Raw genomic sequence first — 27,057 nt, 5'->3', positions numbered from 1 at the left:
ATACATATATTCTTACGACATAGGGAAATGTACTTTTGCCACGAGGTCTTTTTTGATTGTATTGTGTTTAACCTGTATACAAATCTGACCTTTAATTTATTCTAGAATATGTACCCACTCTGGTTTTAAATGTGTAGCTTATACTAACTGACTACTACTATATTTTTAGGTTATTTATCTGGGAAATTTTACACTCCACAATTCGAAAGATGAACAAACATGTTGTGAAGATTCAAAAAGAACTGGAAGAAACTAAAGAAAAACTGGCAAGACAGCACAAACGAGTATGTTATTTTTCAGTATTGGGCAAATAGCCAAAGTAGTCTCATAACTGAATTACAATCAAATAACCCTCTCTCCTCTAATGCTTTGTTTTGAGTAGCCCTACCCCAGGGAGCACAGAGTGCTACCATGGGATACTTAGTGGCTAAAAGTGGTTATACTCCATGCCTGCCTGCAATTTTACCTTGTAAATAGACTACTTAATGGTGGCAGAGGGAATTTTTTTAATACATTGATACATTGTGTTAGATTTAGAAAACAAATGTTTGCTGTTTCTATATAGTTAACTTTAATTTGGAGATAATCTTAACTCTCTTGAATCTTTCTTAATCCCAGCCCTCTTGGACACCCAACTATAGGAACAAGAATAGAGCATAGTGATGATCTTGACCAAAGTAATAAACTTACATTGCCTAGACGTTTCTTGATGTACATCTTAGTATGCTTCTGCCTTTTTAATAAAGTGCTGTAACACTATGTCATGTTTTTCTGTCTTTATAGTCCAGTTACAGCAGTCTTTATTTATCCTAGTTGAACATCATTCTTTTTATTAGTGATTTCACATATTTCTCACTTACTTAGAATCCTCATCTTTTGCTACTCTAGACTTACCCTACAGATTCCTAGTAATTGATCCCAGAATCCTAGAATCTCAGAGTTGGAATAAAAGTCAGAGATCACCTTGTCTGATCTGACTCAAAACAGGAATACAAATTTGTTTTTACTTGTAACTTATTTATATACTTTTTTACTTCATCTTTTGAGCATTTCAGACCAATAACTCTCACTTTATTATAGTAACTGGAAAAAGAAATAAAGGTTACCTTGGTTTCTTGTGACTTGGTATTTTAGCCAAAACCTGGAAGGACCTTACCAGCCAAATTTGCACAGGTAGTAGATGGTCATGCTGGGACTCTATTGGGAAGAAAAATGTTTTTTCAACCCCCTGGAGCTAAAATATATAATCAGTCGAAATTCTGATAAATTTAGTGTCATTTTCATTTACCTTATTGTGGTCAATTAACAAATTGTTCTTTTCTTTTTGTTTGCTTTGCACCAATATATTTGCCCACATTTATCAGAATTTTTTTAAACAATGCAGTAATATTTTTGTGCATTCATATTTTACTTAGCCATTCTCTAGTCAGAGAGAACCCATTTTTTCCCAGTTTGCTTTTTTGCTTCTATAAAAGTTTTTGCTGTTAATGCTTTGGTACATTTGGGATCCACCTTTTTGTCTTTGACCTTTTGGGGGGACATATTTCTATCAGGAGACTAGATCAAAGGGATGAACAGTTTAATAGTTTTTCTTGAGTAATTTCAAATTGTTTTTCTAGGGTAGACTAATTTGTATGCTTGTAGCTTCCTGTATTCTCTCCAAAATTGACTTCTTTTGTCCTTTGTTATCTTTGTAAATTTACAAGGTATAAGGCAAAACCTCAAAAGATTTTAAATTTTCATTTACCTGTTATTTGGAGGTTTTTTCCATGTGGTTGCTTATAGTATGCATTTCTTTTGAAAACTTGGTTCATATTCTTGATGCTTTTTATATTGTTTCATATTTTGCTATGTCTTAGTTGGTTATGAATTCCCTTCTTCTTGCCCCTTTGGCATAGTTGTGAAAAATATCCTACATTTTCTGTTTTTTATGATAGGACTTATTTGTAGGTGCCTTATTACAAACTTTTCTTTTTAAACCAAGCACTAATAGTCATGAAGATAGGTTACAAAAGTTTTCCCATTAAAAGCAAAGATGTTCACTTTCACTGCTTTTTTTTTATTCAGTATTGGAAATTCTAGCAATTAAATTAAGACAGAAAAAAAGATGTTGGAGGGATTAACATTGGAAAAGAAAAGGTTAAAATACTACTTAGATCTCAGTAGAAGTCCTCTATAAAGACAACGTAAAGTTTATAATGAATGACTAAAACAACAAGAAAACCTACTCATGCTGGTAGAGTTGTATATGTATCCATTGCTGGTGGAATGGAAACTTCAAAGGATATTTTTATGGAGCCATTTTGAAGAATCTGGTAAAAATAATCATATTCTTTTTTTTTTTTTTTCATTGTGGAAAATATGCCCTGGAAGCCCTATCTGTTTAGAGATCTTTCTAGAAGCATTTGTAGTTAGAAAAAGATTACAATTAAGATGAAAAAATATGAGAAATATAAATAACTCTAGAAAGGCCTTTATGAAATACTGCAAAGCAGAAAGCAGAACCAGAGGAGAGAGCCCACTAACCACAGCAGTGTTGGAGGAAACAGGGATAAGAAGGAATAATGAATCCAGAAAGAAACTGAGGGAAGGACTGGTTGTTTTTTCCCACTGAAATTAATTAAAACATAGTTACTAAAAAAGTTTAATTAGCTATACTGATTTCAGAACTTTAGAATCATTTTTTTAATGAACACGATCATTTATTCTTGTTGATTTTTTTTTCCCTTAGACAAGCCATAGCCAAACCATATCTATTATTTACTGTCTTAATAGAAACATGACAGGGTTCTCTGACCTTAGCAAATCTGCATCTGTGGAGAGCTAGAGAATCGTTCACATATTTTAATAAGTCATATCAGGTATTTCTTGGGATTTTAACTAGTATCCATTCAAGAATAATATCTTAAAGGTAAGTTAATAATTTACACCCATGTAAATGCTTACATCTCACTTCACCTTGTATTTTAGAAACCAAAATCTAAAGCCATTCAGTGCCATGTAGTGCCATGTAGGTTTGTGAGTGTGTTTTTTGGACTGTAACTTAAAAACTGTTAGCCATTCTCATGGTCACCAATTTAGTCATCAATGTTATGATTTTTGGAATTTGAAGGTCAAATTTTATATTTTCTCTGTGATTCTTTCAGTGACCTTTGCCCAAAAGGTATAAATTCTGACCTAACTTGATTTTAATATATTCCGTTTCTAACTTACACTTCTTTCATTTATTCCTTTGTGATTTATAGCGTGATGACAGAAGCAGTGACAGGGATGATGGGGCATTAGAGGAACAAATAGAACGTCTGCAGGAGAAAGTTGAATCTGCTCAGAGTGAACAAAAGAACCTTTTCCTTGTCATATTTCAGGTAATTTATTTAGGCTTTTAGAAACATAAGGAAGCTATTTTTAGATTTATAATTTTTGCTATTTTTATTTGAAAGGAAATGCATCTAATGTGAAAGCAACAAATATACTTTATTTGCTTTATACTTTATACTTGCTTATTTGCTGGAGACAAGATCATTTAATCTCTTTTAGGTAGATATTCTCTTTGATAGGACATGGATTGCCAATATTGTTAATTTTGTTTCTATCTTCCCAGCGTTTTATCATGATACTAACAGAACACTTGGTACGATGTGAGACTGATGGGACCAATATATTAACACCTTGGTACAAGAATTGTATAGAGAGGCTACAGCAGATCTTCTTGCAGGTTGGTAATCTTGTTATTCTAAACTGTAGTCTCCTTCAAAACTTACCTCTTCTCCAGTTATTCAAAAAGTGTTATGTGCCTTTTCTTCCTTCTGCCCCCACCCTACTGGAAGAATATAACATAAACATGTATGGATATCACTGCTATTCTCTGTTCTCCATTTCCCAAACCAGAAAGCTTGAGTTAACCATAAACCATAAAGTAAGGTATTATTAGAATGATAATGCCAAGAGTATAAAGAACTTTATATCTAAGCTCTAGTAAATTTATGATCTCTGAAGAAACTGAGCCCCCAAAATGTTAAGTGACTTACTCCTCCTTTCCTATATTTTATTTAACTACCTTGTATATTTATTGTTTATTTCATACATACTTATATTAGTTATTTCCCCAATGAAATTTAAACTCCTTGAGAGCAATGAATTGTTTTCATTTTTTCTTTGTATCCCCATTATAGTAGATGCATAAAAATGCTCATCAGTGAATTGAAAAATGGACAGGTACCATCTGTCTAAAAATATTTTTTTAAAATTGGTGGTCCTATTTATATAATTCATGGACCTCTTGGATCTACATGAAAGATGTCAGAGAAAATAGAATTCCACTCTTTTCTTTTGCCTGTCTCTAATATCCCACCACAAAGACCCTATTGTTGTTTTTCAGTTGATGTCAATTTAAGGTATTTAAATGTCTTGGGAGACCTGGGTTCATTCCCTGTCTTCAACACACATTCCCTTCGTTATCCTAGGCAAGTTGCTTAATTTCTCAATTTTCTGGAAAACTCTTCAAAACTATAGATTGCCAAGATAACCTATATTGGTAGCAAGTTTCCTTATCTAGAGGTTACCTATACTATTGAAATCACAGGGCCATTCTCTATCCCTTTTCCCTTTATATATTTCCCAATCAAATATGGACTCATAGGTTCAGAGCTGGAAGGAACTTGAGAGACATCATCACTGTGAGAAACTAAAACTTAAGAGAGACTGTGACTTTTCTAAGGGCACAAGTTAACAGGAAAATTCTAATTCTTAAGATTCCAAGAAAACATTTTTAAAAGATCCTTATATTGATTACAGAATAGAATTGGTCAACAAGCATTTTAGTGCCTATTGCATGCCAAGCACAATGCTAAGCTTTGAGGATACAAAGAAAGGGGGGGGGGGGGGGGAAACTAGTCCCTGCTCTCAAGAAACTCACAGTTTAATGGTGAAGACAACATATGTAAATAGTTATTACAAACAATATAGATATGATAAATTAAAGATAATCAATAGAGGCATTAGCATTTAGATGATTATGAAGGTTGGATTTTCTTTATTTTTAAGCCCTTACCTTTGAGGTGGGGGGTTAAGTGGCTTGTCCAGGGTTACACAGCTAGGATATGACAAGAAGGTTGGATTTTAGCTTGGACTTATGGTATCCCTTTCTCTCATACTTGATGTCCTATACTCCAACCTTAAATAATAGGATGAAAAGATGAAAATAGTTATTTTTTAAAGCAGATCTGAGTTTCAAGGGAGAAAAAAGTATTATTTTTTAATCTAAAAACTCCCTCCAAAAACCATCAAATTATGGAAAGAACATTTCCTTTCAAAGAGAGGGTTTACTCAGCATTAAATATCATTAAACACCATTCTCAGATGGTTGATATCCAGCAGGGTAGGTCAATAAATGGAGGGAAAACTTAGTTTTAGTTTCTTGTCTCATGAATCTTTCACATTTAAATACTGGTTCCCAAAGTTCTTTAGAAAGTCAGAAATATGCACACAAAGTCTGATGCCCTCTGAACAGCTTTACTAAGAAGTTGGATATTAACTTGATGCCTTATTAACTACTCTGATGCTTTAGGGACCTGTGAAATAGAAGGCTTTGTTACTGGCATAATCTTGCATCCTTTAAGGCCAAGCTCAAATCTTAACCTGTTCTCTGAAGCCCTTTGACTCAGTAATGATGAACATTTATCTCCCCATGAAATCCCATAGCATTTACTGTCTTCCACTCCTTTGGTTCTTCACAATCTTTTTTGTTTTCTTGTATAATTAAGTTTTTAATTCTTGAAAATATGAAATTATATAAGTAGCTTTTCCTAATCAGATTTTAAGCCAAATTTGGGGATTATTCCTTATAGGTTTCTTGTATGTCCTATAGCAGTGTTAGGCACAGAACAGATCTACAATAAGTATATTTTAATTAATGTAGGGGAAAGAGGAATGGTAGAGCTAGAGATTTTTCTCTTAAGTAAAAAACCTTTTAGAATTTAGTTTTTGAAATCTCAGAGCTCAGATTTTAACCTTAGCCATAGAGGTAATGTTATGTTTCACAGGCAATAAAATTTAGTCATAACACCTCCCCTTTTCTCCTGAGTCACTTTAAGAAATGATCATTTAGGGGCAGCTGGGTAGCTCAGTGGGTTGAGTCAGGCCTAGAGATGGGAGGTCCTAGGTTCAAATCTGACCTCAGACACTTCCTAGCTTTGTGACGTCACTTGACCCCCATTGCCCACTCTTACCACTCTTCCGCCTAGGAGCCAATACACAGAAGTTAAGGGTTTAAAAAAAAAAAGGAATTATCATATACCTTAATCAAGACTTGAAAGCCAACTCATTGTCATATTTTCGAAGCCAACATTAGCCATTTTTCCTCTCTTCTTTCCTTTAGTCTTTTGTTTTTAAAATATTTTCCTTCTTGCCCTTAGTCATGTATATTAGAAAGCCTATATAGCCCCACTTCCACTCAAAAGATCTTCCTTTGTCCAGAGTTTTGTTCTGAGGGTTCTTGCCCCCCAACAGCAGGCTAAGGAATATGGTCCTGCTGAGTTGTTTCTGTGAGTTTCCATTCTTCACTTAATTTCTCCTCTTTTTACCTTTCTAGCATCATCAGATAATCCAGCAGTACATGGTGACCTTGGAAAACCTTCTCTTTACTGCTGAATTGGACCATCACATTTTAGCTGTATTCCAACAGTTCTGTGCCCTGCAGGCCTGCGGATTTTTTCCTCCTTCCAGTTGAGACTTTAACAAAACAAATATTTTTAAATATGTCATTTATTTTGGATCGTTTGAATGAATGTTGGCTTCCTGGTAGCATTTTGTTTACTTCCCTTCTGTCATTTATTGGGGGTGGGGGGGGGCGGGGAAGGAAAGGGGGGAAGGTAGAAATTGGTAAGCATCTCTGCTTAAGCCTAAAACCCAAATGATTTCCTAAATACAATAATGTGAAGCTGACCATAGGATGTCATGTAAATGTGACAGAAATGCAACTTTTTTTGTGATCAATTTGATATATTTTCTCTAGTAAGGCACAAGAAAAGTACTTTCACTTGAGGCATGTCAAACACTAGAAAAAGAGCTCATGAAGTAGAAAAGTTGGATTTCTTTTATTTACCAAGCAGCATAGATTTTCATGGTTCCTGGATAATTTGACAAGATATGGTTGAAAAAAATAAAATTGAAATATGTTTTTTAACATTAGTCTGTTGTATATAATTGACCCAAATATGAGGCTCGAAAAATTTAACATTCATTTTCAGATAAATTTATGGTCACATATGGAACATGAATCTACTAGAAAAACTTCTGATTTTGAACATTTAAAAAAATAAGTCCCAAGTAATTTTTTTCACCCAGAAACTTTTCTGTTGAAACCAAGTCTGTCAATTATCATGATTAAAATTCATAGCATTGTACTACAGTACTTAAATGTGATAAAATTAGGTTTTCATTTTAAGGAAGCTTACCACATACATAGAATGACTTTCTTACACTTTTATACATTATGCTTTAAATACTATATACAACATGATAAAGTAATGACTACATAAATATGATCCAAATTATCATTTTCTTAAGTTTGTTTTCCTGTTAACAGAAGACTGTACGTTCTGTGGCAGTTACATTGCACAGAATCTAGAGCTAGATAAACCACTAGAATAAACCAGGATGGTAAAACACTTTGGATATGTTTTAGTTAGACACTTTACAACTCTAAAAATATAGGCAATGCTAGAGAATAATATAGCTGGGTCTTCCATAAGACAACCAAATATTTCAAATACAGCAAGAACCACTGACATTAAGATTTTATGTATTTGTTACCCCATTGAATGTTGAAATTCAGTGAGCTTGCCCCTTTAACCATTAGTGTTTAGTAAGTAACTGCCCATATGTCAAAATCAGTGCTTGCTACAAAGAAAACTGAAACCACTTCATGTTAACAGTTTTTCATAATTACACAAGACTTGTCAATAAAATTTTATTTAAATATAAAAAACTTCAGGTTAATTCTAAAAACTCATATTACATTTTTTCATATGTCAGTTGGTGGCCACAAATTGTACAAGTCTTCCGGTACATGTCATCTTCAATGCTTTCTTCTGGTCCATAGTCATGCTGGTGAATCGCGGTTTCTTTTTTCCATACACTGCTTCTTACAGCTCTGCGTAATTCTAAGATACCAAAACATGATAAAACAACTGTAAATGCCAACTTAAAATACTTATGATTTGAATAATCTTTCTATTGAAAAGTTATGGTTGTGTAAAGCTATACTAATTTTAAGTAGGCTATCAATCAAGACTTCACTATTGAGGACAGTAGTGTTAAGAGTCTGAAAGGTAAAAATTAGGTGGGGTCAAGACAAGATAGGAATGGTCTCAGTTGGGATGGGTGTCCATTGAGGGAGTCACACTGATTATGTGACTTAGAAATTATCTAGTCAACTCATTTTATAGATACTTTGTTAATGAGTACCTGCTACATCTACCAAGAAAAGAAAGTGTTGTCTACTGGATCCAGGAGCAGCTGTGGAGTTAAGACAATCCAAGTTCAAGTTTGGTTTATGTGACCATTAAATTTAACACCCTTCATTTCCCTTTTTTGCAAAGCATTTTCATATATATCAATGCGTGTGACCCATATAGCAATCCTTTGAGGTTAGAAAAGCCAGGTATTCCCATTTTACAGAAAAGAAAAAAGTGAAAATGACAACAGGTTAAATGAATCATTAATAAAAGGGAGACTTAAGTTGGATCTCTAATGGTTTTTTCCCCAATACAAGGGATTCAACCTTTCTGTGTCAGGGATTCTTTAAACAAATGGGTGAAATCTATGGCCCTAATCTGAGAGTAATGTTTTTAAGTACACAAAACAAAATGCTATATAGGATTATAAAGGAAACCAATTTAATTGAAATAGTTTTTAAAAATTCACACACCGCTCCCTCAGGTTAAAAATGCCTGTACTATATTCCTTGTTGCCAAGTAATCTCAAGCAATGTATTTTAAGCTTTATCTTTGAGCTTGGATTTGTCTCTTGAGATAATTTTTAGGAATAAGGCCTGAACCTATAATTTCACTGATACAGGTTAACTAAGAAAAAGGAAACATCCTCTACTAATTCAGGTTGGCATCTTCTCTGCAACTTAAAATCTTAAGTGTGCCCATGGTTACACAGATAGTAGGTATCAGAAATGAGACTTGAAACCAGGTCTTGCCAGCTCTAAAGCTTGACTCTCTAATAATACAAGGCAACTCCATCTAGGGGAGTTTCTCCAACAGAACTCTGTATTTTAAAAATACTGTTCATACATTCATACATGTTTTAAAATCCAATCTCTGAAAAAAGGCATACCTTCAGTGGAACCAAGATCCATAATAATATTTGCATTCTGTCCACTGCTGAAGTTCCCAACTCCTCCACACCTGATTCTTAGTGATTTTTTTGTCTGTAGCTTTCCATAAAAATCCCAGAGGAAGAGAAAGTTTTTATTTGCCTTGCTAACTGATTGTGCACCAATATTAAGATCAGAGAGAATCAGCCACATGTTACTTGCCATAGCATAAAAAGCAGTTGGCCTAAGTTGCTTTTCAATAACGTTGTCAAGTGGGGCATTGTACAAAAGATATAGCAAGGCAAAAGTTTTCCAAACCTTTTGTACTTTGCCTTGACAACTGTTTACAAAATGATCAATAACAAAGTCTCAAAATAAGTAATATATTAATGCTTTGCCTTAAATATTGTAATCATTTAAAAACATAATTCAAACTTTTAGAGTTTCCAATCAGGAATTTTTAAAGAAAGTTTTTCCCCAAGCCTTCTCAACTATCAATAAAAACCATGCCTTAGCTATGAAAGAAGTCTTTAAACCCAGAGTTTGGTTTCGCCAAGAGAAACCAAAGCACACTTGTACAAACCTAGGGATTTCAATACACCAAAAAAAACCAACCCAATCACCAAACCAAATTGGAGAAAACAGCAGAGTTTTGATAAAAATCCCCTACGGTTTAAATGATCACCAAAGAGGAGTGATTCCCATAAAAGTACAAAGTCTGACTGCTTGGACTCAGAAAATTTATGGCAGGCTAGACAATGATTATTAACAATTGAAAGGTACTGTTGTACACTTAAGTATATTTAACTTAAACCAAAAGACTTCAGTTTGAATGCTGGTTCTGCTATTTACTAGCTATGTTTTCTCAGACCAATCACATAACCACAATGACTAGAATTTTCTCATATACATAACCTACTTTATAAGGTTGTTGAGGTAAATATTCTGTAAAAGGGCTTATAGTACTCTGTAAGTGTTATTATTACGTAGGTGTTGATATTTCTTCAAATTTGGCTCTTAAAAACTGTAACCCATTCAGTAAGAGTATCCTTTAAGGTTTAATAAATACTCACTAAACTACTACACAAGACACTGTTTATGCTTATCTTAAAACTTCTTGGATGTGTGCTTTTTATTGAAAACACAAAGGCCTCCAAAGGGACCCTAACTAAATTATGAATGTATATTGAAATGTGGCATCCAACATTATGGCAGCTTATTGAAATTATAGCAGTAGGATCTTAGAAGAAACTGGGCTGTGCCTCCAGCTCCGCCTCCTCTTGTTCATTTAGCTCTAAAATTAACAGATCTATAGCAAAGTAACTTGATTTCTCATAGCCTGTACCTCAGGTCTGCAGCAGGGCCCTTTACAGAGAGTGACTTAAGAGACAAATGCAGAGCAGGAGAAGAAACCAGATCTGCCAACTAGTACTTAGAAAACAAAACCAAAGGGGGCAGCTGGGTGGCTCTGGATTGAGAGCCAAGCCCAAGATGGGAGGTCCTGGGTTCAAATGTGGCCTCAGGTACTTCCTAGCTGTGTGACCTTGAGTAAGTTACTTAACCCCCATTGACTAGGCCAGTGATGGTGAACTTATGCCATGGGTGTCAAAGATGGCATGTAGAGTACTCTGTGGGCACGTGCCACCCTCCCCCTCCCCAGTAGAAAAGCAGAGGAACTCAGGCGGATTTGCTCCCCTCCCCCTCTCCACCATGCCTGATGACATTAATTCACATCTCCCACCCCTCTGTCCAGCATTCCAATGGGAGCTCATAGCAGGCAAGGTGGGCAGCTCAACAAGAGGCAGAGCTGAGGGGAGTAGAGTGCTCAGACCACTCCCCTCCCCCTCTTCACCTACACTGAGTACATTCCTCACATGACCTGCCCCTTTGCCCAGCAGCCCAATGGGAACACTTCCCTCTCCTATGTGGGGTAGGGGGGGCGGGGCCTGGCACTCCATCCCTGAAAGGTTCACTATCACTGGCCTAGGCTTTAATGCTCTTCTGCCTTAGAACCAACACACAGTACTGATTCTAAGACCAAAGGTAAGGATTTTTTAAAAAAGAAGAAAAAAACAAACAAACAAACAAATACCAAGACTAATAGTCTACAAACACCTCTCATCAAGGAGTTGAACAGTTTTCCCCAGCCCCCTTCTGAGTATCCTCCTCAGGCTTCCTTTCTGTGACTTCTGCTCTATCAGGGTGAGGAAGAGTAAAAGCAAAGGAGTGAACTGGGAAAAGTAAAGGACAATTTAATTCAAATAACACTTCCAAACTCCCAATTAAATATTCTGGGGAAATTTTAATATGGTGATATCTGACTTTAAGATGAACAAAGTTCTTCCCTCATAACAGGAGACACATATTCCTATTTTACAAATGAGGCTCTGACTTCTCTACAATGCTAGTAACTAAGATTCAAAGCCAGGTCCCCTGGATCCAAGTCCAGAGTCAAGTATGAAATGCCATGCTCTCTCTGTAATTCAAAGATCATTAACATGTTGGAACAGCTTGTTTTTCCTCTCTTAAAACAGCAGTCAAAAACTTGGCAAAGCCCTTTTGAAAAGCTTACTAAATATTTTATGGGCTGAACTCCAGCTGCTTACCTTTTACTTTTTTATCAAATTTTTTTTGTTTCATTTTCTCCCGGTTTTCCTGTCGAACTTCCTTGGCTTCTTCCAAGGCTTCTTCACTACCCCAAACTTCCAGAGACCTCTTCACAACCTACATGACACAGAACCAAGGGACTTTTTGCTCAAGTATTACAAAGTCAAGTATACTTTACAAAAGTGATGAGATGGGTGTAATATTCTAGTTCTCTTGCATAAGTTGAGGCTTTTATTGAAATTGAATTAAATGAAATCATTCAAAGCCTTTTAATAACATAACCAATATTAGCTTTAGGAAGGTTTTAAAATAATATGGTGCAAGAGAAAGTCCCCTGGATTTGGAACACAGGTTCAAATTCTGGTTATGCTACTTTTTGTAGCTGTGTAACTGGGTAACTACTTAGCTTTCCTGGGCTGTGATTTGCTTATCTATAAACAGAGGGCATTAAATCTTAGGCCCAGAAGGTAGATGATGAAATATATTCCCCACTTCCGGGGAGGTTAAGAGGGAGAGGGAAAATGAGGAACTATGGGAAGCATGATGTCATACAATGCCAAAATGTATGATAATGTCAATCTTCTATAATGATTTTTGTTTAAAGGGAGGAGACAGAGGGGCAATATTTTGACAAGCGACTAGAGTTAAAAGACTTTAATTATCAAGACATTAATAAAATAGATAACCTATGATATCCCTTACAGCTCTAAATATATATGCTCCTATGAAGACAGGAAAATCTGATTTATAGCAGCACAAGCCATCTCTCTGTGCCTACCCTTGCTATTATTGAAAAAAAAATCTTGGGGTCTTTTAAAGACTCTTTGGATTCTTAGAAAAGAACAGATTAAGAAAGAATTGTTCCATTATAGGGGGTACCTGCCTAACATTACTTTCTGTGAGCAACACATTGTTTTTCAGTCTACTAGATAGTTTTTCTTTGTACATAAGCCTAAAATTCTACTAATTGGAAGATTTTCTGGAATAGCAACTCTCCTTTCTTAAAAATGCACATCAGGGGGCAGCTGGGTAGCTCAGTGGAGTGAGAGTCAGGCCTAGAGACAGGAGGTCCTAGGTTCAAACCCGGCCTCAGACACTTCCCAGCTGTGTGACCCTGGGCAAGTCACTTGACCCCCATTGCCCACCCTTACCAATCTTCCACCTATGAGACAATACACCGAAGTACAAGGGTTAAAAAAAAAAAAAAAATGCACATCAGTCATCTATAGGTCACTATGAGTCAATCAGACTACTTTCTTTCTAAAACCTCTACCTTCTGTCTTAAAATCAATACTATGTATTGGTTCCAAGGCAGAAGAATAAGAGCTAGGCAACTGGGGTTAAGTGATTTGCCCAGGCTCACATAGCTAAGAAGTGTCTTGAGACCGGATTTGAAACCAGGACCTCCCATCTTCAGGCCTGGTTCTCTATCCCCTGAGTCACCTACCTGCCCCAATCAGACTACTTTCTTAGCTAAGAATAACTGTAGTTAGAATATACAAAATTTGGTTTCTGGCTGGGTGTGATATTCAGACATGGAGAGCAAATACATTTTAGAGCATCAAGATAAGGTCTCTGTATGGCATTAAAGCCCTCGTTGTATAAGCCAGCCCATTTCAGGCCCAACAGATGGTATTAGGTAGTATGGAGCCAAATGTCACTTAGAACCAGGCCATCTTACACATTTTCTTTCTATGTCATAGAAACTATTCACCAACAGGCAGTCCTTCTGGCTTCTGCTGATGTGTTCATTCCATTCTTAATACTCTAGGCTTCCAATCCTTTTTCTAAAACTAAGGCACAGACCTAAGCCTTGGTGTTAACTAGCCACATAAGTCTCAGGGCAGATTCTTATCATTTTTCCTAAATATTAAAATGGTATTAGAAAACTGCCATTCCTTTGGAATACAAAATTTCTGAAAACCTTTGATTTACAGCCCCAAGTTCCACTAATACAGTAAGTTGGGATAAAAATAGCAGAGATGTTAAACATTTATTTTATTTGCTTTACATTTTTCCAATATCAAAACATATTATAGAATGAAGATACTGGAGAAAAAAATGGAGTTTTTCACAACTCCTTGAAGTCAAGATTTTGTGTCAATATTTACAATATTAAGAATCCTCTTTTAGATGACATATTTCCTCCAAGAAAAATTAAGACAATTTTTTCAAACTTTTACGGGTAGTTTGATCATTCTAATCCAAAACTGAACCATATAGAATTAATTATATGAATGTAATCTTTCCATACCTGTAATTTTAAGTAAAGTTTCATGTCACCCCACTGTGAATGATGAGGATTCTTCTTCACAATAAATTTTAGCACTGGTTCTCTTTTTTCTAAATCACAGTCTTTCAAGAGGTACTGTTGTTTTGCTTCCGTTTTGGTTATAAGCTTATGTTTACCATCAGCATCTCTGAAAAAGATTCGCAGAAGTTTGCTATATCAAACGTGGTTTTAGCCTCACAATTCAAATAGCTACAGCAACTATCAGCACCTGCTAGGAAAGAGAGAAGTAATTCTGAGGGGTGTTGACATTATCAGTCCAATTAAAAACATTAAAATTTCTAAAGCAAAAAAATATTTTGTGATTTAGTATCTTGAGATAATCATGCTACACTGACAAAAGAGGTGTATCAATCACTCAAAGCTAGAAGATGCAGTAAAGACTTTCTGGCAAAAGATTCTCATTATGTCAACATTGTTAAGGATAAAAAACTATGTACCTCTAAAATTTAAAAAGTAAAAATGGCTAACCATAAGGAATCAGTTGAATACAAAAGGTAAAAACTACCATGTCACAGAATTTAGAAAACAGGAAGGGACCTTCGAAAGCATCCATTTATTCTATTGTCCTGCCCAACAAATGTTTCTACTGAAATGTCACAGTGCCTTCTGGGGCTTTTCTGTGTAGCTGCAGGGCACTAAAAGTAGAGAGCAGGCTTTGGAACAGCACTAGCTAGACTCAGTTTCAAGTTTAAACAATAACAGTAGCTAGCACTTATATTGGGCTAGACAGTTTGCTAAAATACTTTACATGTGTTACAGTATATTGAGCTTCACTAAACTCTATGAGGTAGGTTCTGGTTCTATCATTCCCGTTTTACAGAAGGAGAAAGTGAGTCAAACAGAAGTTAACCTGTGGAATTTGGCCAGGGTCATAGTTAAGTATTTGAGGGAAGATTCAAACTAAGCACAGCCTGATTCTGAGTGGAGCACTATGCCCACTGCATTACCTTCTGATACTACATAAAAAAATTTTTAAAGGCAATGGAGGGGCAAATTTCCCTAAAATGGCTGAAAGTAAGCAGCCTTGGGAGCGAAACAAAAAACAAGCCAAAAAATCTGTCAGGTATTATTTAGAATATATTCAAAAATGAAGATGATGTAAAACCCAAAGGAGAGCAATAAAAATTAAAAATCAATATTATGAGAAACATAGTTTTAAAAGATTTTCTAAAGAACATTTATTTCTTTAACTATCAATGAAATTTCCTCATCAAGATTGAAAAACCTCTAATTAGATTTAATAGTTTTAAAATTTCTTTTCTTCAGTATTTTCAAAAATAAGATTAAACAGCCATCTGCCTGACAAAATTTTAAGCATATGAAATGAAACATCGATAATACCTGCAGTTATCACAAGTTGCCAAATCAAAGTGGTTGATGAGGTAAGAATCCATAAACTCTTTCCCACATTCTTCACAAACTGCATAATCACATTCTAGAACAGGCCCTAAAGAAAAGAGGAATAAATCTCTTAGTTCATTTTTCTTTGGATGACCTATATATTTTCCAATCTTTAAATAGCTTTTAACCATATGTTTCACATAATCTACAGGTCTTGATAGTATTTTATTTCAGTAAAGTCCCAGAGGATATATATTATATTTATCTAAATTAAACTGTAAGAAATTTAGGACAGGTTAAAAAAAATGTACTTTGATTTGCATCAACATAGATCTCAAATTATTAAGGGCTGCAAAAACTTTTTTTTAGGAAGACAGCCTATTCCCATTTAATTTGGCTGGTCCTCAATCCACTAATCAAAGTTTTGTCAGCCCTAAAGAATACCAAAGTTTGAAGCCTATTAGCTATTAAAAGACCAGGGTTACCTCTAAACCATGATAACATAATGGAATAAGACTTAAAATGCCCAACTACAACAACCTACTACTTCAACCTGTCCTTACAACAACCTCTTGGAATGTTGCCCTCCCTTCTCATCCTGACATAAAACCCATATAACCAATCTTATATCCTGTTCTCTCAGAGCACTGCATAGGGATAATGTATTTCCTTAAACTGAAGTAGAAACACAATTGGTAGTGGTGCTTCTCAACTCACTCAAGGGCCTAGACCAGTGATGGTGAACCTTTTAGAGACCGAGTGCCACTTCATCTAATCCCACTCTCCAAACTCTTGATCTCAAAACTTTGGGAAAATAAATTATGTCTTCTCAGGAAAAGATTAGGGCCCTAGCAGAAATAAAAGGACAGGCAGGATGGCATGCTGGACAAATTGCTGGTCTCAGAATCGGTGAGAACTGGGTAAGAATCCACCTTGAACACTTCCCACATGTGTAACCAAGAGCAAGTCATTTAATCTCAATTTCTCCATCTATAGAATGAAGGGGGTTGGGCTTAAGTTTTTAAAGCTCCTTTAAGCTAAGTCTTCTTAGAAGACTCTGCAACAGGGACTCTGCATTGATTAAAACAGGATTTTATAAGGATGGACTAGAAGAAGCCTCAAGACCAAACAGAAGGGATCTGCAACAGTCCAGTCTATGAATTATATATACCTTTTAAAAATGGGAAATGAAAGTGACTAGTAAAAGATGAAATTCTATCCACCAAGACAACTTCAACTTTTTCTCTAAAGGCTATGGTGAACTTAATTTCCTGACCAAAGCAACAAATGGTTTGAGAAGGAAGAACTTTGAGACACAAAGTCATTTGAATTTTGCTCAGATTTGTTGAAAAAGGTTAAAATCCCTAAAAGGGTTTTCCCACTCTTTCTAAATTGTAGAAAATATCAAAACCTTCTAACATGCATGGAATCCAATGCTGTACCATATGCAGTCAGGAAGTGCTCAAAAGGGAGATACTGTAGGCAAAGTTGAGGGATCAGTGATGCCCATTTAATGACAAAATAAGAATTAAAAGGGTAAATGGAAATCCAAAACAGGAAACCCATCCACTCACCAGGTGACCATGATTGACCACTGGCTAAGTGGGCTCTAGTGATATCACTCAATGGTTTAGAACCCCTCCCAGTGTGACTGAACTGTTTCTGTGAATGGAACATCTCTCATATATTCCCCCTCCTTCTTTCAACCGAACACTTACTTCAAGGGAGATGACTGAAACTCTATCCTCTGCAAAACTGGAAAGTAGCAGGCGGCAGGGCAAGGCAAGATCCATAATTTGGGGCCCAAATGCTTTAGTGCTGCATGAATTACTTAACCAGGGCACTTTACCAGCTTCCTCTCCGATGTAAGTCTGATCCCATCACATATCTATCACCAAAGGATGAGAACACTAGTGACCCCTCCAAATCTAGGTCAACAATGTGCTTATTTATGTACTTTATACAAAGCATTCACAACTTGTAGCACACACAGAAAAATTCTAAACACAATAAAAACAATGTATTAAAGAGCAAAAGAGGTGTGCCAAAAAGACATAAAAAGCTACTTATTGATGTAGTAGTTAACTGAAAAAGCTGGCTGAAAGCACTATAACATACCATACTGTCTTAATTGACTACTGCAAAATCTCTAACTTAAGTTCCACATTTGTATCTTATTCATGCACTGCAAATACAGACAATAGATTCAGTTCTACGAAGAGACTTAAGATTATTTGATGTCCACACTGAAAACTGTTCTTGGATACTTCCTAGCTGTGTGACCCTGGGCAAGTCACTTAATTCCAATTTCCTGGCCCTTACCACTCTTCTGCCTTGGAAATAATACACAGAATCATTCTAAGATAGAAGGTAAGGGTTTAAAAAAAGAAAAGAGAAAAGAAAACTTTTCTCTATTTAAACCATACCTTCAACACAAAGTCAAGAACTTACACAAAATGTGGCATTTTTCAAGAAGACAGTTAAAGCTATTGATGGTCCTACTTAGCCTTAAATTAATTTTCAACTTTACTAAGCAGACTTAAGAATGGTTTCTATAGTTTAAAAAGTGAACCAAAACATTTTATTAACCTTTCAAGTGTGTACGGATGACATCAAGCTATGTGGCTCCACTGAAAAAACAGATTAAAAGGCTCCTTCAACTTGCAGAATCTTTCCCCAGTGACAATAAAATGAGTTTGGGATTCAAAAATTGCAAAATTCTTAATGTACTCCAAGGAAAAATAGAGACTGGTGGCTTCAGGTTTGAACTCTGAGGTTAAACACTAAACGCAACAGATGAAGGCAATACTTAGACCTCCTCCAGGGAAACCACTCTGAGCATAAAGAGATCATGGAGGAGGTTACTGTAGCTAAATACATTAAAATATCTGCAGACATTCTGAAATCAAAGCTGAAGAGGAAAAACACATTTAAATCAATTAACAGTTATGTAATGCTAGTCTCAGTGTATATTTTTGAAACTAAAAAATAGATTATAATAGTTTGGAAAACTCATATAATATCAACAAAATATAGAGTCCATCATCTAAAGACAGCCATAGCAAAATTAATACTTCCTTATCAGAAAGGACAAATGGCTAGCATTTTAAAGACAAATGACAAATAGGTTAAAAACCTAAAAAGAATGTTTCTGAAATAAGGAGGTATCACTTCATAGAGCAATAGTGAAAAAAAAAAAAACAAACAAACCTGGTAACAGGTATCTACCATTGGGTCTGTCAGATAAAACCTATGAAAATGAGTTAGGTATGAATCCAAACAAGAGGCACTTCAAAGGTGATAGCCGCATGAAAATGGGTAATATGGCCACAGTCAACAATATGTTGCCAAAGCAGTGTCAAATCCAAGGAAAGATGTCTTGTGGACTTTTTTTTTTTAAACCCTTAACTTCTGTATATTGGCTCTTTGGTGGAAGAGTGGTAAGGGTGGGCAATGGGGGTCAAGTGACTTGCCCAGGGTCACACAGCTGGGAAGTGTCTGAGGCCGGATTTGAACCCAGGACCTCCCGTCTCTAGGCCTGGCTCTCAATCCCGAGCTACCCAGCTGCCCCCTGGACTTTTTTTTTTAAGTGGGAATAAAGGGGATTATTGCTACCAAAAACTAATGAAAGGTTATTTTTAAAAAATGAGGACTTAGTGATCAATGAAAACTATGTAAAGAAAATATGGGAACAATGTGCACAACACTGGCAGCAAACACTTAGAACCTACTGAATATCTAATTATATGTAAAGTGATGCCTAGAATTACTTTTGAGCAGTTCACTCTTACAAACTGACAGGTAACAAATCCTTAAATTGGAAATAAAAATCTCAAAATACTCAGGAAAATTCAACAAATAAGCCATTATCGCTCCCTGCATTGATACTTACAATTGCCTGGATGTAAAACTGATTCCTAACTTAAAACAGTTTTAATTGTTGCCATTCTAAATTTTCAAACTTTAAGCCACATGAAACCAAAAAGCTTTCAAAGAATAGAGTTTGGACCAATGAGATCAAAATCATGCAGAAACTCCTAGGAAAAGATACTCTATTTTCCTGATTGTTACTGGATTTGCACAAAGAATGCTTTAATGAAGGGGGAGAAGAAGGAAGAAGGAAAAGAAGTACAAAAAATAAATAGGAGAATCAAGGAGAAGTCACCAGAAAAGCCATGACAAACTAACCCCGTTCCCTTTGCTCATTAGTAAAATGATTAGTGAAATAATGTGTATTTGGATTTTGGTAAAGAATCTTACAAAGTCTCTTAATATCTTTGTGGATAAGATGGAATGGTATGGTCTAGAGCAGTGATGGGGAAACTACAGCTCACGGGCCAGATGCAGGCAACCCTGAAATGTTCTCTCCAACCACGTGACATTATTCCTAATCTGATGAATACAATGAGTAGGATACAATACAATGAAACTTCAAAAGAGTTGCCTTAGAAACAGACTGACAGATGAGCATTTCCTTTCCTTTGGCCCCTCTTTAAAAAGTTTGCCCATTACTGGTCCAGAGGATAGTACAATTAGATGGAATTGGGTTTTCCTTGCTTCCTGAGGGTCTTGAGGCAGAGAGGCAAACAAGGTACTCTGTTACTTCAGCAACCATGAGAACTAGTGAAATACTACTTATTAGAAATGAGACCTTTCCAGCATTAAGAGGAGACTCCGTCTTTGGTGCTGTTGCTCCCAAGACCTGATCTGATACAGACATGAAGATTTACAATATATCCTCATTTCTAGTTCTTCTAAGGCTTTGGTTTGCTATAAAGAATATTCTTTAACAAATCCCACTTAGATATATGTTAGTACTGGACATGAGCTTTTTCCTTTCCTAATATCAGTGTTGACTTATTATAAAATTCACTTATTTGTAGAGACATTTACCACTAGATCAATGTAAAAAATAACATGGGCAGGAGAAATTGATCACCTTCCCTTTTTCCTTTTAAGAAAATTCCAAGGTACCTAGAATGTAAATAGAGATAGTCTCTTGAGGGATTTTACAATAAGTAGAGGTATCAAAAAATGGAATGGGCTGCCTCATAAGCCATCCATTTTCCCATGATTAGAAGTATTTAGATAGAAAAAACAGGTAACTTTATGGAGGCTATCATTGAAGGGAATCATATTTTGGGGAGGAATTGTAGTAGATTATCTCTTAGATTACTTTTAATTCTGTAAGTCTATGACTTGAACATCTATCAGATATCTAGCCATCTTTGGGCTCAGTTTCTTCATTTGTAAAACGAGAAGCTAGATTAGATGATCTTTCAATTTCTTCCAGCTCTAAAATTCTATGAAAAGGGATGTGGGTCAGTATATATTGCTTACTCTAAACCATAACTTGCCTAGCAAGAGCCTGAAGAGGACTGAAGGCCATTTTATAATTTTCATCAAGGTCAAGGAATTCATCACAAAGTAGTCAGCCTACTGGTGATAAGTTGCACTGTACTTGCTTAATTTGGTCTTTGGAAAGCAGTTGGCTACTAGGACAGTATTAGAAATGTTCCTGGCATCAAACCAGTGTGGGCTTACATGCTAAGCCTTTGAGGACTCAGGATCACTTCCACTGGTGACCATATTGCCTCTCTATTCACCTGTAATCACATACACAAAGCCACTTTAGCTAATAATATTATTTTACATATTTATGGGCCCCTATAACAATTACAGTTTTAAAAAGAATTACCACCAAATAATTAAGACACTCATTTTATTAGAAACTCAAATTTTACCTGGTTTATGTACAACTTTGTCAATTTTGTGCTCTTCTTCTTCTTCTTCTTCTTCTAAAAAGAAACCTCCTCCTGTGTCAATTATTTTTGGTGCTGATTTCACATTGGTAATGCCTGGAAATGTAAATAAGATGTTAAAAGTCAGACTGCTAAGTAAATCTACATATTGGCTTACAATAAATAAAAAGTTACTTCAAACCTAAATTGAAGGCCCGTCATTTTAAGGTCCCTTCCAACAGCAGGATTCTATACTATAACATTGAATAGTTACATGACCTTGGGCAAGTCTCTAGGCCTTAGTCTTAGAAAGCCTAGCCTGGAGTCACATCTTCCTGAGTTCAAATCTGGCCTCAAACACTTCTTTAGCTGTGTGACCCTGGGCAAGAAACTTCACCCTCCCTACCTCAGTTTCCTCATCTGTAAAATGAGCTAGAGAAAGAAATGGCAAACCATTCCAGTATCTGTCAAGAAAACCCCTTTAACTCTATCTTCTCCAAGCTTTCTTATCATGAATTTGGGCAGAGGGAAGGAGAAAGAAAAAAAAAAAACAATAAATAGACCAAATGCTCTAGTGTTGCTTCTTCATTCAGTCACTTCAATAAACACCATTTAGGTACCTATATTTCACCCAGCACTATTCTGGCATCATAAGCATTGGGTGGCCAGCATGTAAAGGCATAGAGGACACTGCCACTGTCTTATAACTTAGTTGAGGAGAAATGACATTGTTAGGAAATGAAGAAGTAAAACAAGGATTCTGTCCCACCCCCACCTCACAAAAGATACAAATGTAATATAAGCTCTATTACAAAGTGGGAGAGACAAAGTGGAATAGGGATGAGAGAAGGGAGACCAGCTCTGCAACTAGCTCTGTGGCCCTGATACTTGAGCCTCAGGATCCTCCTCTTTAAGATAACAGTCTGGACTGTTGTTGTTCCATCATTTTCAGTCATGTCCAATTCTTCATGATCCCATTTGGGTTTCTTCGGGTAAGTAGCAGAGTGGTTTGCCATTTCCTTCTCCAGCTCCTTTGACAGATGAGGAACCGAGGTAAACAGGGTTAAGTGACTTGTCCAGGGTCACGCACACTGGATTTGAACTCAGGGAGATAATTCTTCCTGACTCCAGGCCCCAATACTCTTATCTACTGAGCTACCTGGCCTAAAACAGGTCAGACTATATATTTTCTAATATCCTTTTAAACTAATCTCATAATCCATGATTGTGTTTCCAAGAGTACTATATGTCACTATGTAATGAATCAGTGTAACACAAACCATAAATAAGTAGTGTACAGATTTAGAAGGTGAGAACACAGTGGGCTAGATGTTAGAGGAGGCAAGGTTATGGTCAGAGCAAAATCTAGTATCTTAACTGCTAGTCCTTCCACTGGTCCCCAAACACAGCAATCCATTTAGCAAATGCTCAACTATTTAATGAGTTCATCCCACTTTATCTGTGGTAGTACACTGAATCTGCCAGATCTAAAGAATTCTGCCAGATATTAGTACTTAAAAGATTTTCTAAATGATCAGAAATACAGCAGAGATGAAACAATCAGATGTTATGTCCCTCTGTCCCACACTCTATTAGCACTGGTTTAAGACCTTTTTGGGAGATCAATAAATCAGTATTTTTAAACCCTTAGTTGCTACCTTAGAATCCATAGTAAGTATCATTTCTAAGCCAAAAGAACAGTAAGGGGTAGGTGCCTGGGGTGAAGTGACTTGCCTGGTAAGTCACTGAGCTAAGAAGTGTCTGAGACCATATCTGAACCTAGGTTTTCCCAATTCCAGGCCAGGTTCTCTAACCACTGAGCCACACAGCAGTCCCTCAATAAATCAGAATTATTAGTTTTGTGAACAAATAAGTTTCTTGCCTTTCTGTAACATCCTGAGGTAGGGAGGTAATAAAATGATATCTAGTGCTGCAAAGACATATCTAGAACCGCTGAAAGTTGTGGTCCCTTATTTATTGAGTACTAGTATGTAGCCACAAAGTACTCTGATTGTTCTTCACATACACCCAGACAATGCTAAGATAGTAAATACATCCTTGGCTAGAAAGGGAATGCAAGCATTCTCAGTTAGTTTTTGAAATGAAGCTTAGTGGGAAATGTAAAAGTTTCATACACAGTTCTACTTTTTCTTTATGTGATAGAGGTAACCCTGAAATTTGTACATTAATCAATTAACACGCATTATTAAGCAGCAACTATGGGCCAAAAGCTGTGCTGGGGATGAGAATACAAATCAAAGAGTAAAAACAATCCCTATTTGAGAAGAACTTGAAATCTAATGGGAAATGACAAGTATAAACAAAAATGTATTCAACATAAAGTTAATAAATATATTCTATAACAGAGGGGGATTAAATTAAAGTAGGTCCAAGAGTAAGCTGCATAGAAATATTTGACTCTTGGGAAGCTGATGAGGTTACACTAAAAGAATATAGAAGACAAGAAGGCCTAAGACAAATTTTGGGAACACTCAGTTAAAGGACATGATGTAAATGAGCCAGCAAAGGAGAATGAAAGGAATGGTCCGACTGAAAAGGAGTGAACAAGGAAAGAAGTGTCACAAATGAAATAATGAAATTATGCTTTGGGTATACCAGAGGAATCTGCTGTTTAAGTAAGTACCATAGGAAATCAAAGATATATATTTTTAAAAAGACAAACAGGGTTAAGTGACTTGCCCAGAGTCACATAGCTAATAAGTATCTGAGGCCAAATTTGAACTGAAAAACATGAGTCTTCTTGACTCCAGGCCTGGTGCCGTATCCATTGAGCCACCTGGTTGTTTATCTAAAGAGAACTGTTTTAAGCATTTATTGAACTTATCATTGCACCTACCTTGTTTCATTTGATTCTCTGTTATTTGGAATCAAAGGGCCCTAGTTTGAATTCTGAATCTACCATTTACTACCTGTGGGATCCTGAACAAATTAATTCCCTTCTCTGTGGCTCAATTTCCTCATATATAAAGTAAGATAAGAGTTGAACTAGAGACCTTTCAAGTTTCTTTTCATTTCAAAATCTGTGTGCCTACATTGTATCTACACCAAATACATAATTACTACAAATAATACATGGTGTTCCAACCTTTTCCCCACCCCGAATATACTCCAGTTGAATAGAGAATACTGTATGCCTATCAAAAAATGAGTATAAGGCAACTAAGTGGTGCAGTGGATAGAGTGCTGGGAATTAGGAAGACTTGAGTTCAAATCTGGTCTTAAGACACTTACTAGTTTTATGATCCTGAGCAAAGTAATTAACTTTTTACCTAAATGGAGTCATGAAGAATTAGCCATGACTGAGCAACGTCAGAAGATTAGTTCCATCATTTACTAGCTGTGTGGCCTCAAGAAAATAAATCATTTAATCTTTCACTTCCCAAATTTATTATCTTTAAAACATGGGAAATATTTGCCTTGCCAACCTCACAGAATTGTTTTGAAGTTTAAATGGGAAAATGAACCTGAAAATACACAAAATGTTAAAGCTAGAAAGGTCTTTGAAAAATTTTAGTCCAATCTATTCATTTGAGAGATGAGAAAACTAGGACCAAGAGGTCACACAACAGTTTGAATTTAGAGCTAGGACCACACTTTGAGAAAGCCCATGATCCTCTGATATTTCTCTCCAATGATCTATCACTGAGTACTCTCTCCACTGGTAAAGACTACTACCCTTCTAAAACTCAATAGTATGAGTTATTTTGAGCAAAATTCATTATCACATTTGTCCAATCCAATAATAACCTCTCCCAGTTTTTTAGGCCTGTACTCAAGAATTTTCCAAAGAGGAGGAAAAATGACTAGCAAAGTCTTCAAGAACAAAGATTCCCCTTCATGCCATGATGGGGTATAGGAGTAGAACTTGAATTATAATAAACTTCCACTTAAGAGCCAATCTTTCTGAGGTAACATATAGTTAGTGTTAAATGTGGCATAAAACTGAGTACAAAGATTTTATGGAGAGGATAATCCTGCTGAGACTTAAGAGAATGCTAAGTTATGAGATACTTTTAGGTTCATATTTTCAAAACACTATACTAATTTTTTAAAGTAGATCACTTATCTATAAAGTAAAAAAAAGCAGAATGATGTCTTTGGAGAGACTGCTTTTCAGGAAAAGTATCCTTTTTTTTTTAAACTCTTAACTTCCCTGTATTAACTTATAGGTGGAAGAGTGGTAAGGGTAGGCAATGGGGGTCAAGTGACTTGCCCAGGGTCACACAACAGCTGGGAAGTGGCTGAGGCCGGATTTGAACCTAGGACCTCCCATCTCTAGGCCTGGCTCTCAATCCACTGAGCTACCCAACTGCCCCCAAAAGTATCCTTTTTTAACAAAGGTTTATCAGTGAATAACCTCTTCTAAATAAGCTTTGAATTTTGTCTTTTAAAAAATGGTAATGATATAGTGATATGATAACCACTACTAAGTCAGCTTTCATTTCAATAACACTAAGATTTATGAAATACTTTCCTAATATCAATGCTGAGAGTTTGTCAATGTTTACAATGACTTTTACTATTTCCATATTAAAGTTGGAGAATGGGGGCTAGATTTGATTTCATTGTTAGGAGAAACACCTGGTGAGAAAGAAACGTCCTTTGCAACTTCATGATCTCAGAAGATAAAGAGGTTAAGGGACCTGCCCTGGGTCACAAAAGTATATAATCAGAAACAGAATCCAAGTCTTCCTGGCTTTGAGGCCACACTACCCCCTTTGCTTGGCAAGTGCCTGGCACTTTGTACGCATTTAATATTGATTGACTCTCTCCAAGTAATGCAAATATTCGAGCAAGTTATGTAATTTAGAGCCAAAGAAATTTCGAACTTGATCCTACCTTTTCATCTGACAAAATAGGAAACCGTGACTCATGCCTTTCCCAAAGTCATTCGGCTAAAAAGTTGTCCAACCCCAGGTTTTCTGATTCTAATTCCTCTCCCTCCACTATTTCTAGCCATACCGAGTCAGGATATGAACTCTCTTTTTGACTCGTAGGTTGTGGTAGGTTTCCCCACCCACGCAGGGTGTAGATCACACTGGGGAGAGAGGAAGGAGAAAGAGGTAGAGCGGAGGGAAACCCTCGCTGCTCGCCAGCACACCTGCACCTCCAGCGCTCCCCGACGACGCTGCCCTCGCCGCCGCCGCAGCCGGCGGGTACGGTCGGGCCGCCAGTCGGGCTTGGCGTAGCATCAGCGCCCGCTGCCGATTTCGTTCGATCTTTGCCCGAACGGACGCCGGGAGCTCAGCTGGCTCCCCGGAGTCTACTGGTCCCACCTCCGCCTCCATGGCCGCCTCAGACAGGAATCTAGTTCCACGGTCTGGGGACTGCCCACGGCGGCCTCCACGGACCTCAGCTTTGGAAAAAGATGTAGCTTGGGATCCAGACCCCGCTCCGAATTTTTGCTGGAAAGCTGCAAAGTGCCGGAAGCGGGAGGGAGGTAGAAAAGCAGCGGGACGCAGTGCGCCTGCGCTCAAGGCTGTGTAACAGGAAGTACCGCGAGCCTCCTGTATTTATCCTGGTGTAATGGGGTTGGGGAGAAAATACAGTAAAACCTGCGTTCTTGTGTTCAAGTCGAGTGGCGGGGGTTAGAAATACAGCGAGCCCAGTGCGCTTGCGCTCATGCCATGGGAGACTGGGGAGTAGCAGAGGATGGAGGGGTTGGAGAGGAATTACTCAGACTAGTGCGTTTGCGCTCCTATCATATTTGGCCAGGGGTTGTTGTTGGG

At 36.7% G+C, this 27,057-nt stretch overlaps 2 protein-coding genes across 4 annotated transcripts in view; one reads left to right on the top strand and one right to left on the bottom strand.

The window, feature by feature from the left end:
* NCBP1 (nuclear cap binding protein subunit 1) overlaps positions 1-7,188 on the top strand; it is a 53,836-nt gene extending 46,648 nt beyond the window's left edge. For both annotated transcript variants that reach the window (XM_044660806.1, XM_044660814.1), the window contains 4 exons: positions 170-284; positions 3,246-3,365; positions 3,602-3,715; positions 6,590-7,188. In XM_044660806.1, coding sequence (XP_044516741.1) covers positions 170-284; positions 3,246-3,365; positions 3,602-3,715; positions 6,590-6,727 — 487 coding nt within the window. In that variant the 3' untranslated portion in view covers positions 6,728-7,188. The remainder of the gene's footprint in view (positions 1-169; positions 285-3,245; positions 3,366-3,601; positions 3,716-6,589) is intronic.
* Positions 7,189-7,485: 297 nt separating this feature from the next.
* Positions 7,486-26,726, bottom strand: XPA (XPA, DNA damage recognition and repair factor). 2 transcript variants are annotated; one of them, XM_044660834.1, is made up of 6 exons: positions 26,436-26,726; positions 21,311-21,424; positions 15,567-15,672; positions 14,187-14,352; positions 11,932-12,049; positions 7,486-8,162 (listed from the first exon to the last, which is right to left on the bottom strand). In XM_044660834.1, the coding sequence occupies exons 1-6, from the start codon at positions 26,614-26,616 to the stop codon at positions 8,014-8,016; spliced, it is 834 nt and encodes a 277-aa protein (XP_044516769.1). In that variant the 5' UTR covers positions 26,617-26,726; the 3' UTR covers positions 7,486-8,013. The 2 variants fall into 2 exon arrangements, with proteins under 2 accessions (XP_044516769.1, XP_044516761.1); XM_044660826.1 differs by having other exon boundaries at positions 7,502-8,162; positions 26,430-26,722.
* Between the last annotated feature and the right edge of the window lie 331 nt (positions 26,727-27,057).

Source organism: Gracilinanus agilis, chromosome 1 (assembly GCF_016433145.1).
Source record: "Gracilinanus agilis isolate LMUSP501 chromosome 1, AgileGrace, whole genome shotgun sequence".
Taxonomy (NCBI): Eukaryota; Metazoa; Chordata; class Mammalia; order Didelphimorphia; family Didelphidae; genus Gracilinanus; species Gracilinanus agilis.
The sequence above is the reverse complement of the archived record's forward strand: the minus strand, read 5'-3'. Positions and strand labels throughout refer to the sequence as shown.

Excerpts from the sequence above, each read along its gene's own strand:
- XPA (XM_044660826.1), bottom strand. The coding sequence starts at position 26,616 with ATGGAGGCGGAGGTGGGACCAGTAGACTCCGGGGAGCCAGCTGAGCTC. Across the intron at positions 15,673-21,310 it reads CAAAGTTGTACATAAACCAG|GGCCTGTTCTAGAATGTGAT; the intron begins GTAAAATTTGAG and ends TCTTTTCTTTAG. Across the intron at positions 8,163-11,931 it reads ATTTGATAAAAAAGTAAAAG|AATTACGCAGAGCTGTAAGA; the intron begins GTAAGCAGCTGG and ends TTGGTATCTTAG.